This window comes from Haliotis asinina, chromosome 4, assembly GCF_037392515.1.
Source record: "Haliotis asinina isolate JCU_RB_2024 chromosome 4, JCU_Hal_asi_v2, whole genome shotgun sequence".
NCBI lineage: Eukaryota > Metazoa > Mollusca > Gastropoda > Lepetellida > Haliotidae > Haliotis > Haliotis asinina.
In genome coordinates, this window is record NC_090283.1 from 50,081,652 (window position 1) to 50,094,895 (window position 13,244).

Consider the following 13,244-nt stretch of genomic DNA (forward strand, 5'->3'; position numbering starts at 1 on the left):
AGTGGGCCTATATTTATTGACGTGCCGCAACCCAGATTGGACGGAAACATATGCCCAAGAAATGCATTTGCTTGTAATTGACCACACTTGAAGTGTGGTTCAGTTGTGATGGACAGAACAAATAATGACGGTATTGGATAGACAGAGTAAACGAAGGGTTTCGAGGTTGTTCGGTGCACGTATGTTGCTCGGCCTACTTCTATTGTCATCTGATGAAAACACAACTTGTCAGGGTTTTTTGACACATATTACAATGTCACGTTTCACTGCGTTATTTTGAAGAGATGGGGATGTTTCGATTTCTACCTTTTTAAATAAAATCTAATAACGATTCCCAACGCTTTTATAGTGTAAACTTTATATATACCCTACAGGAAGTGACGTAATGGTAGACCTGGCGTCACAGAATTTAACTTTCACGAATATATCAAAACTTCTACTTTATAATCATCACTATTTTCAGTACGTTAAACTGAAAGTCATATTTAATGTTTTGGGGGGAATTATAAAATGCAATTAATAAAAATGCGTTCGTGATATCTGGTAATAGTCCCGTCGCTTTAATTGGGCGAAAACTAAAGTCAGTTTTCAACTGCGTGTATCTGATAATATAATAGGGTCTCCGAAATGAAGCGACTCATCTAATGAATATTTAATGTGCTTCTTTGATGTTTGTAAGCGCCGGAGCATTGCTGTTCACACCTCGCAAGATGGGATGAATTATTAATCTCGACGAAATGTAGCCTGACGAGAGATCGGCGATGATAGTTCGACGGATACACAACCCAAATGTGTTTTGTGGTTTCAACATTTTTTCATTTGGCTTGTCTGGAAATATCAATTGTCAAATTCCTGGTGTACACTTTCAAGGTTATGATTGATATACCTTGTCAAAGTTTTCAAATGCACCTGTCTACCTCCCTTTTTTTGCTGCTCGGTAACACTGTTTATCAGCACATGAAAATCTTAATTTGAAAACATTTCTCATCATCAGTTTCACAATAAACGGTATCTTTCGACGCTGTGGCAATTTGTGAATAGGGTTTACACTTTCGGAGAATAAACATGAAATATAACTTGTTGTCACTTGAAAAATGTCATGACGAACCAAAGTAATGGAGCTTTTCTTGACATTTATAAAGCCACGCCCACTTTCGCAGAGCACAAAACGAGTCGTTATCAGCCTTTTCTCACGACTCTCTATTACCGCCATGTTGGACGGGGTCGTTTACACGACTAATGTTTGTTATTATATATATATCCCAAGTTGGTACACTCGTTCACCTTGTCACGTGACTCGCAACGTAGGGAAGTTGACGGTGAAATGTACATAAAATCCACAACGTCGCATGTTGCCAGTCAATCAAATCATTCCCTAGGCAGTAGGAAACTAGTTTTAGTCTGAGGAAAGTATCTAACTCAACACTGCATAACGAAATGGTTGTTTATATCCTCGTTGAATACACACCCTTAAATATTATTTCATTTATCACATTTTATGACAAGTATGAAAGATGAAAACAAATAAATAAATCTACAGAATCAGCATACGAATAAGTCAAATAGTTAAAAAACATAATATTACTCCTTTTCGTTAAATTGTAGCTAATTACTCATGATAGTAAAAATCGCCATTAACTGAGTTACCTTTTTATAATTGTTTTCAAAGCATCTCTTTCTTGATTTATTGATAACATTGATAATATAAACTGATTCGACAATAACCATTGTCAATCACATTTGCTTGCGCCAGTTGATTTTTGTGTACCTGTTCACTCACTGTTTGACACAGTTAATGACAAAGCATTCAGAGCAGCTTAAACAAAATCGCACCGTATCATTGCTGATTAGTATAAAATTAATTAGACATCTGCCGTCATGTGACGTAACTGACAATAGCCTTTACGTGCTCTAATTAGTAGAACTATTCAGCCCCCCAGTCATGGGTTTTGTCTGAAATTAACAATGACAGTGAATGACATGAGTGAAATCAGCAACCGCGTCAACCGCTGACGGGAGTAATGTTTTAAGTGTAAGATGTGTACACACACACACAAGGGTCACTCTGTGCTAATTAACGATGACTCTTTGTGACAGTGAGTGCAATGTACGTGACTAGTTAGTTGTAGGTTTCACTGATTGAGACATGCCATCACCAACGACACAACATGGCACTCCTGTTGACGTCCAGAGCGAGTAGCCTGACATATTAATAAACATCACATAATTGGTTTTTGAATTTGAGAACCGCAGGTTATGAAAGCATTTTTTCGAATATCTGTTATTCTAAATACACATCAGTTTATTAGTACATATGTCAACAAACAAATATTATCACACTTCCAATTAATATTTTTTTCGGAATACATAAATGTTTTAGGATACACAAGGATGCAAGGATGGCATTGTGACACCTGAAGTGGTAAATGGTAAATTCACTGTCCCTAACACTGATTTTAAATATATTTTCATAAATATTTCAAAATCAAATCCCCTAAGCTGTTTTCTTTAGAATGGCAATATATATCCATTGAAAAGTACTGTTAGTTGTACACAATTGAACGAAAGCAAACACGTGTATTGTAAAATTGGGCCTTTGATCGCGCAGCGTTATGAAGCCCAAATGGCGTTTTTGTTGAGGTGTAAATTTCACATTGTTCTCTGGACCCCTTCCCTTGGCGAGACTGACCCAGGCGTTAACACCCTGGGATGTAATTGTTCGACACCTTCTCCCTCGTCATCACCACCTCTTTGGTCAATACATTCGTCAAGTGTACGGTAATCAATTTCAATGATCACCCGAGCCTTGATCAGTAATGCGAAGCAACAGGTCTCTACTATAGGGATGGCAAACCAGCCTCCGAAACTGGTCTCAAATGCTCCTGTGGGGTAGTGATGGGAGGTTATTCTTGGGGGAGGGTTGGAGAGCAGGGCCTTGGGGGGGATTGTAATTATTTTGTTGGAATACATGGATAGTTCTATGTTCCTTTTTTCTTTTCGTACACTTACATTTCTGATATATTTTTATACCACTTTATATTGATTGAATGTTTATTTTTTGTTGGTTAGCTATTTTTTTTAAATTAATGCATACATTTAATATTTAAGGGAATAAAGTGAACATCATTATACTGTTCTCTTTAAATTATTCTTTAATATCTTTAGAATTATCAAAAACTACTTACATTCAATAAATGCTTCAGAACACTAATTCAGCAATCTTTGCATGCGAGATGAATAGGTGAATGGAATGTTAAATGCGTATAATATATGTTTCCTCAAAACGATTAATCTTGGTCTTTTATACACTAACGTCTCTTCAGTCCATCATTTTGTTTTTCATTCACATCTTGTATCAATGCTTTTTTCTTCATCGTAATATGTTTGTGTATACCAAAATATCAAGTTATTCTTTATGGGTTTATCCAGCAGCCTTTCAGAAGCTGTTATTAAATGTTTCTGTTTATTCATTGCTAATCCATCAATCTCATTCCCTCCCTTCCCAATATCTTCGTTTATTCTTCAATTTTATATTCAGTCTTTTCCAGCTAGTTCTTTCCTTTTCTAGTTTTCGATTAATTCTTTCAATTACGCCGAGATTGCAAGTACGTGGAGAAAACGTCGTACCTCCAGACAGTGCCTCTGGTTATTATCCCACGTGGCTCGCTTTATACCCAATACTCCGTTTTTCATAAAAAGCACATGTTCAGTGATCACAGATCCAATGTGCAAATCACGATCAGTAATCTGACAATTGATTTGCACAAATACCCGCTTTCCTGCATTAAAAAAACACCATCCCAACTATCTCTGACCGCATGAATATATTCAGTCTCTGAAAATTCATATTTTAGTTATGATTTATTCATATTCCTCCAACACCCCACTTTGCAATGCATGTTTCTTTATTGCACAGACAATCACAGACACGTAGAAACCTTGCATTAACATAACGTTTTAAACAGTGATTAGAATCAAGCTGTTAACCATTCGGATGCATAATGATGTCATGGGTGATGATGCTATTCAAACAGCCTCTTAGTAACTGTTGTAAGCATATAGCATACATATCAAACATATTTGATTGACATCGATAAATCTTAGGGACGACGTTTACGACAAAATCGATATGTGGCAAGTGGGGGCATCTCACCAACTGATACTGAAATTGACAACAGTTTATTTATCACTCATCTGACATCAACACTGTGCTCATAAATTTCTGTCGCGTGTATCCAGATGCATGAACATGGCGGTTGAGTTTTTGTAACGAAATAGTGTCTCCATATTAGCAATGCCAACCAGTAATTAAAAAACCGTAGCGGTGAGTATTAATTTTGAAATTCGATCCCCTTCAAAACTTCATGTCACACGGATTCGATTTCATGAAGGTGATATGTACACGTTTACGTTACTCCGGCTGTTAAATATACGACATTGTTCGTGATTTGTGCTCGTAAAAGCCCCAAACTTCACATTGTTTGAATATTTTCTTTCTTAAATTAACTATTCATTTTGCGTGTGAGTTGAACGCGCATTTTTGTCTGTAGCATAAATCTCTACCGAATATTATTCATAACTTTGTATTAAGTTACAGCTCAAATTGTTTTAAAGACATTGTGTTCATTTTTCTATTTTGCCTGTAAAATCAACTTCGGCGAGATCCAGCATTATTATGATGTTCACTGTTATGATGTTCATTGTTATGATGTTCATTATTATGATGTTCATTATTATGATGTTCATTGTTATGATGTTCACTGTTATGATGCAGTGGGTATTTAGGTGGACACAACTGACCACATTTGACTCCTCACTGCCTTAATTTTATTAATATCATACTGAAAAAACGGTTGTACATGTCCACAATATTTGCACTGTAAGCCTGACTCTAAAATCTAGATAGATAGATAGTAAGCAATATTCAAAGGTTGTGCTGACATTTGTCGACGCACTATGGAGCAGAGAGAGCGGTAATTTAAAAAGGTACACATTCCTTAATCCACTCTCCATACACCCTCGCCTTCTTCCATCTTACTTCAACAGTACCTCTAACACGTCCTCACTTGTTTGCCTCACCAGAATAATTAATACTGAACCAATGTAATTTCTGGTGTTATCAACTAAATCGCGACTCCCCTTGAGGGATTAGAGAGAGATGAATAGTTAAAGCCGATAATCTACCGGTGTCGTTCCCTCGCATCACGGCGTCGCTGGGGAGGGACGGTCCTCACGCCGCAAGTTTACAACAGTGGGGGAACTTTTAACTTGAACAAGTAAATATACCCGCACCAACCATCGCGGCCTTCATTCCGTTGAAAAATCGATACCGGGTGCGATCTGATTTGGGCCTATTGAGAAACAGGGCTGAAATGTTGGGACTCCCTGAGCGAGAGCGACGGTCGTATTAAGGAGGAGGCAACGCGATAGTTTAACATTTATTTCATTCCCATTTGGATGGTTATATATCCTCGTTAACTAAATCTGGTGTTAGAACAAACTTGTTCAGTAACACAAACAACTTTCTTTTTAATTTGTGTACTTTAAAACACCTAATATTCCATCGTTGCAATGTAACGTATTTAAAACGCATTTGCTCTATCATGAAATACATTTCCTATTTAAAACTTTAATAACTACATGCCAGGAAAGACAACCACAATAAAAAAAATAGTATCAACGACTTGTTCAGAATTCATAAACACCATTCGGAAACATATATTGTTCTGCCAGTTTAATGGGTGCAAATGCTGAAGTAATGACCCATTGCAACAAACACAATGTACAATGCGATATTTTTTACTTGAAATCATTGGTAATAGTTGAGGATACGGAGATCCCTGTTCCAGAGCAGCTAACTTCATCCATAGAATCAGCTCGCTAGGAATTAATATCAGTAACCACAGGTGGCTCCGCGATCCTCGAGGTTAATTCATAAATCGAACAGAGGTTAATAAATTGGCTTAAATGATAAGGTTTGTGTTGAGCTAGAGACGGCCACAATGCTAATGCAATCTTTGAATTAACCCTAACGGATCTGTTGTTTATTGGGGTATTTTTGGTCAGATTGTTGCTCTATAAATTGTGTATTGATATTGCAGACATGATGTGAGTGAGGGAGTGAGTGAGAGCAAACTGTACATGGTATCTGTAGTAATCACACATGTTGTAACCAAAGCGTAATGCAGCGAAGTTTGAAGCGAGATAAACATTATCCATTTACGGTTGAACTTGAAAACATCGAAGTAAGAACTTTATTTCAGATGACGATATCGCTCCAACCTGCATCCTACTGACCATTTTATCCCCATTAAAAATATTCCAATAAAGTACCGTCTTGACAATTTCACAAGACACTTCATACACAGAACAGATGACTGATTTCACAATCTCATTTTGCCCGATTCAAATGGACCAACTCATAATTAAATTTACCTCATGGGTGAAATAATTAAGTCAACAACACAAAAACTATTGATTTTTACGTGCATTTCACTCTCAAATTTCCGTTCTGCAAACATTAATTTTAATTGAACTTTTCCCCAACCTTGTGTGATTTATTGATTTGCTTCTGAAAAATAATGTCATAATTAGAAACAGTATGGTAAACCTTAATTTGCTTGTCTGATTTCCCGTTCATGATTGTTGATTTTGAAATATTGTTCGTAATCAATAATCGGTTTATTGCATTTTCAGTACCTTCATATTTTATAAATATTAACTTTTGTATTACGATATAATGGTAATGTTTCAATAGAAATAAAAAAGAAAACATTATAAAGTATGTCATCCTTTGTATTGTATTTCAAACGTCACTATCAATATTTCAAAATATTTATCATAAGCGAAATTATTAATGGACAGTAAAGCTATCCTTTTTAAAGGACACAGATTCACTTTATCCCTAATTTTGTTATGGACGATGTGGAAATATCCCCTCAGCTCACGATCATCAAAATGTGTGGATATTGATCTTAATTTGATCCATCAGCCGAATCGGCTACTGTTGTCAGTTTCATTGTAAACGTTATCTGCTTTTCACAAAAGTACAAATGATAATCTGTAATTGACTAGAATACTGAAGCTACAGACTGGTCCAAAGCACGTGTGGCGCATCCGATTCCTATTTTCACGCGCAACAATGACTGTAATACCCTGCTCAAAAGCTCTTCATAGGTGTAAAAACGCATCTGAATTATCACAGGTGTCAAAAAACTTGCGGCGATACAAGCAGTGGAACAGGAAATTCATTGTATGAGACTAGGATTAGTCTATAGGGGGCTTTGAAATAATAAGGCCAAATGTATCGCCTCTGGTTATTTGTATATCTCCAACCAGGTAGCCGATACTTACATGTTTTTCTACCGCTGGTTATCCATTTCCGGTGATTAAATCTGAGATTATCCGTGTGGAAGTTTTACTGATAGATTATCTATTCTGATCCATGTGTTATTTGTGTTCCTCGTTAGAATTCTTCTTCGTTAATATTCGTTGAAATGACGGCCCGTCTTTGAAGTTTTTCAGGCGTCGTTTTTCAGACGACTTTCAACTGTGTATTTGTATAGTGTTCATGATTTAATATTCTCATTCATATTATGATACTATTAATAATACAGATTACTCTTCGAATATCATTTCGTTAAATGCCTCAGTGATTATAACTTACCCATCTACTGAGTTATATTTTAACACTTGTGGTCTGTCGAAAATTGTTTAGGAAATATGATGGTTTTTTTCACTTAGAACGAAAATCTGTAGATGTTTACATTTTAAAAGCATGGTTGACATTCATCAAGCACGTATACAGGCGATGGACAGAACTGTGTCAGCACATTCATTCATTCTGTATTAAAGCGGTGAAACACGTCAATGCATTGTACTGATGATCATGGTTGACTGTGAAGGAATTGTTAAGTTCATAACAATTAGACATGTAGTTCCACATACAACCACGGTGAACAATTTCGAAAATACGTTTTCCAATGACAGCGAGGCCCACAATGGAATCCTGTCAATTTCAGAAGCCCTTTGGCATATGACTGCAGTAACAGCCACACACTGCTGTGGTACAGCAACATCGTCCGTGTGATTTTGCCTGTGCTCTACCTGATACATATATTGTTTGTAACGTGACAATTGCCTGTCTGATCGCCAATTGTACTCTGTCACTTACACAATCGATTGCAACAACACATTTGTTATGTACATGGCTATCCCTTTTCAAAAGCGCTTGTCCTAGAATAGGTTTAATCGCATTGATATCTGTTACAAATTTCCAGGACTCCTAATGTGGAAAATTCGCCTTTCACGACAAGCGCTCCTAAATACATTGAGAGAGCTAGCATCGAGCGGGCTTTGGTTTTGAAAATATTGTTTTGACGGGAGAAATGGACTAGATTGAACAGAAGCCGGCCTATTGAGTGTGTCTATCTTCTAGTTCTCGATTGACACGTTTCCTAGGCAACACACAGTGGGGACAAAAGCCCCGTGCTGTGACGTCATTTGATTGGCACGGGATTTGAGTGCTTGTTTCTCTTCCCTCGCCTGCCACCTGCGTGTTGAACGAATGGTAATCCACGATTCGCCCGAGATCCTGTTTTGCCCGAGCGACGCATTCAGCCGTGGCTCAGCGAGCGCCAAGCTTTGCTATTAATTAGATTTACTCCTTATTTCGGGAAAGGGACAAAAGCGCGTATCGTACAAGCCCCGCCTCCTCCTTTTGAGAGGCTCGACTAAGCCCCGCCTCCCTTCGTCACAGCCTATTGTCTAGCGTAGACCACTCGCTGAAATTACCGTCCATCAAAACTGTCACTCTGCCGTGCTCTGATTGGCTGGCGCGGAACCCTATTTTGCGCGCTTGATCAATAACAGATGACTGTATGGGATATTAGAGTAAGAAAAGGAGGGTTTCTCCTCAAGTGTGGACGTTTAGAACTGTGGTGAAAGCGGCTAAGATTTGGCACATTATCCATCGTCTCTAGTGAACAGGACACACACAACAGCGACCGTTCACTACCTGAATCGCTGTCTGTCAGCTGTAGTAGTAATAACGGACACCGGGATCTACCATCAACCGGGTAACACATCAACAGCGTGCATGTACGTGGAAAGTTTAGATCGCGGGAGAAGCATGGACGTCGATATGAAGCCAGCGGGGCCGCCGCATGCTAACACAACCCTACCCCCAACATCTACCCCACAGCACAGCAGCCAGGGGGTGAATCCCACTCACGCCCAGGGACAACCTAACCAAACTCAAAACGGACAATCAAATACATCGCCCAATGTACAGGGCAACAACAACTCTAACAGCAAAGGAGTGGACAACAGTCGTGTTAAGCGGCCTATGAATGCTTTCATGGTGTGGTCTCGTGGACAGAGACGGAAAATGGCCCAGGAAAACCCCAAAATGCACAATTCGGAGATCAGTAAGAGACTGGGGGCTGAGTGGAAGCTGCTATCCGAGACCGAGAAACGGCCGTTTATCGACGAGGCGAAGCGACTCCGTGCAATCCACATGAAGGAGCACCCCGATTACAAGTATCGGCCGCGACGGAAAACGAAGACCTTGATGAAGAAGGATAAATACGCTCTACCCGGAATGCCAGGTAACCCTCAGATACAACAGGTTGGACGTGAAGCCGCCATGTACCCCCATGCTATGAACGGGTACATGCCAAACGGGTACCCGATGATGACACATGACCCCAATGCGTATCACCAGCAAATGACGGGTCACATGGCTTCTTTAGGGGGTCAGTACGGGTACCCCACCCAGCCCATGCCCTCTCAGATGACCACAGGGTCGTATATGAACGGAAGTTCGAGTTATACCATGTCAATGGCACAGATGGGACATTACATGCAGCCGTCTCAAGTTACCCCCAACTCGATTAAGAGGGAAACGAATACCCCCGGGCAACAGGGCGTTGGGGCACCTACCTCAGGAAAACAGTACCCAGAAGACCTCCGACAGATGATCCACATGTATCTGCCGGGGGATGGAAGCCACCCCGACCAAAGTGCCGCAGCCCTAGCGGCACAACAGCGTCTGCAACAGATGCAAGGACAATACGCAGGAATTCCCACAACGACGGACGGTTCTGTGAACAACACTGTTCCTCTCACGCATATGTAGACAATTTTTGTGAACCTCATAAAAACACTTTTGGCCATGTGGCCGATACAAGCCTGCCAACCAGATCTGTTCGTTGGAACAGACATGTTCTTGCTCATCCTCATCATAAACTGTGCTGAGACATGTGGTTTAAGCCACGAAATCCTGACTTTTTACAAGAAAAATGTGCTAAAGAGTTTTCGTTGATTCAAGGAGGTGTATTCGATGGCGGAGTGGAAGCATTTGTGTGCAGTAGTGAGTGACTTTAGAAGCATAATCATGTTAGCACGAATCACGCCCCCGCGTTTTACAAAGACATTTTAGTGATATGAAAGTAGCATAATATGTTTTATTTTCATTATTTTTTTCTTTATAAACGATTCATAGTTTATGAAAAACTCCGTCATTCCAAGAGCGAAAGACCATTGTTGTTTATATTTCATAATTTTTGAAGATTTTTTGTACCATTTAATTGTTATAAATTGTCGCCTTGTATAGATAAGAATTTAGATATCTATTGTATGTATATGTTCGCAAGCGCCATTTCAACCATAGGACAAAAGTGAACGACTTTCGTGAGCTCGGTCGCTGCTAAAAAAATCGCCTTTTCTGACATGAACATATCTATTCTCTCAACTGACAACAACGTCACCTAATTTATGAGATATGATTTATTTATGTAAGTTCATTTCTATTTATGCGTCAGATTTTTATGACAATATTCCGTTTAAAATCGGCAGCAAAACTATCAATTCTCACCTGTTCATTTTTGTTTATATTTGGCTTTTTATTGTCGCCTATTCATTATATGTATATAGAGCACATCCATTGTTACTTTTGGCGCATTATATCTTTTTTCTTCCCTGATTATGAAACGTAAAGAAAATAAATACGATTGTCAGGGACTCACTGCTTTGTTCCTATATTTAACTAGTTTCTGTCCAAGGCGGAAAAGGATCGCGCACTTAGTCACCGAATTACGCTTTGTTTATTCAGTGCGAAAAATTGTCCTATCATTCCTTGTCATTATAAGACTGGAAAAAGGTTTGAATAGTCAACTACGCGCTGGTTTTTGCTTCTGTTTAAGTAGCTAATGTCATGTGTTTGGATTCAGCTTGGAGTGGTTTGTTCAAAAACTTCGAACGATCCTCTCACAAGACACGGTAGGATCAAATTTTGTGATCGGAAATCGAAATGGGAGCGTATTTTCCCTCAAATTAGGTCAGAGGTACGGCAAGTTGTTTTCAACTTTGCGAGAACGGCGTGCGTTGGATTAAACCTTTGATGTTACCTAGGCTTCAAGGAAGGGAGAAAAAAATCAGGTGTAGAGTTAGGGTTGTACTTATGTCAGGTAAAGTCTACGCTCTGTGCTCGATTCATCACGTTCACTGAAATTCTCCAAAGGGTGTTTCCTCGAACGCGAGCTAAGTTTTCCTTTTCAAACTCACCGCTGCTAACTTGCAAATCTTATATCGTTAGGACGCTTTTACATATTTGTGTAATTATTCCCTCCACGACTGTAGATGTAGATCTTAGTATTGGCCTCGCAGGTCGGATTTTACAGTGTTTGCCTCCCGGCAGTCTATGTAATAACTCGATTTACTAGCGACAGGTGTAATAACAGTGGTAGGAATTTAATTACATCCTTTGTTGTCGATGTAGATAAGATTTTCCTCCGAGCCATGCTTAACGTTGATGTAATACATTTCATGTCATTTTCTCTAGCTGAGAAACTCAGGTTGTGCTTCTTGTGTACTGGGTGAAAGTGACATCACAGTCAAAGCACGTGCTTTTGCCCTCCATTGATTAACGATATTTGCATTGGCTTTGCTCTTAATATCATCAAATATCGGCGCTCGACTGCCTCGCGTAAAGAATTTAAATTCCCTCTGTAGTCATGTGTTTTAAATTTGAAACCCTAGAATCCAAAATCTGTTGTAACATTTAAAAAACGTCAAAATCTTTGAACCTTAATTCACTGACTTTAACTATAGTCACTGCCCTCATAGTCATATTTTGAAGGCGGTCACAGGTATCCGTTGTCTCGACAAATGAATGTTAAGGAGCTTTCAGAAAATTAAACGTATGTTTGACACGACAGCGTGAAGCACTAATTAGACGTTGTTGGGTTTGTCATTAGAATAATGGTCCGTAATCGATCGAAATTTAAGATTCGGTTCATTTAATCCCGTTTTTGCCGGCCTCCTAAAACAACAGCCAAGCCTCGGTTGGCCCCGCTTCACTTCATATGTCGATTTCATTCGGGTAATTGATAGAAATTGGAACGGCGGGATACAATCGGTTTTGTGTTTTTTCCCAGGATCGTAAACCAGAAAAGGGTTCGTTTACGGTTTATGACTGAGCTGAAATGAATTTGACAAGTAATGTCAATACGATATCTACTTTTTAAACCTTCTCCACCTTATAAAACAAGCATTATCCCCGTGTGTGGATTTACTTTAGCACGTGATCCCCTCAAACTGACTTCTCGCGTGCAGTTCACGAGATGAAATCGACATGCCATGGACATCGCACGCAAAGGAAATTGGCGGTAATAGATTCTCTTATCTTTACGATGCGTATTTCCTTCATTCGAGGATCTATCGCTGTATTTTAATGCAATAACAACAGTAATTACACCGGCAAAGTGATACAATTTGTTGGATTTTAATATTTTATGTAAAATCTTTCCTATAATGATTAACGACTCTCTTCATTTGGCGAGACCAGGCTCTGTTTTTCCGCCCATTTCTTCTTATTAATCACTATTGTCTTTCTTTGATTGTGTAGTTTACTTTCGCAGATCAGGTAAATACTTCCTTACTCCGCTCCCAATCGGTCAAGGATTTATCAAACAATTGAAATTTGTGACGGGTTTACACATGTCGATTTATGCTAATAGTGTCTGTTTAACAGAAAAAAACAACATTTTACGCTTAAGCCAATGCAAAACCTTGAAAGTGTATTGTCTTAATACAAAATTATTGACGGGACGTAGTTTTGTTCCGTCAGGTTGTCAAGTAATGTATTGATGAACATTGATGAATAATAAGAATAAAATATATCTTCTTTCTACTTGTATGAAAATTACACGCCTCTGTAATCTTATACAGATTGTGCAGTTAAC

The 13,244-nt window shown here is 38.8% G+C and overlaps 1 protein-coding gene and 1 long non-coding RNA gene across 3 annotated transcripts in view; both read left to right on the forward strand.

Annotated features, from left to right (window-relative positions):
- LOC137281631 (uncharacterized) overlaps positions 1-13,244 on the forward strand; it is a 254,568-nt gene that overhangs the window by 157,034 nt on the left and 84,290 nt on the right. The gene's annotated exons all lie outside the window — the stretch shown is intronic.
- LOC137281628 (transcription factor Sox-2-like) lies at positions 8,876-11,022 on the forward strand. The gene has a single exon (XM_067812988.1). The coding sequence runs from the start codon at positions 9,098-9,100 to the stop codon at positions 10,136-10,138; it is 1,041 nt and encodes a 346-aa protein (XP_067669089.1). The 5' UTR covers positions 8,876-9,097; the 3' UTR covers positions 10,139-11,022.

Bases quoted from the DNA above. Each gene is read 5' to 3' on its own strand.
- LOC137281628 (XM_067812988.1), top strand. From the start codon at position 9,098: ATGTACGTGGAAAGTTTAGATCGCGGGAGAAGCATGGACGTCGATATG.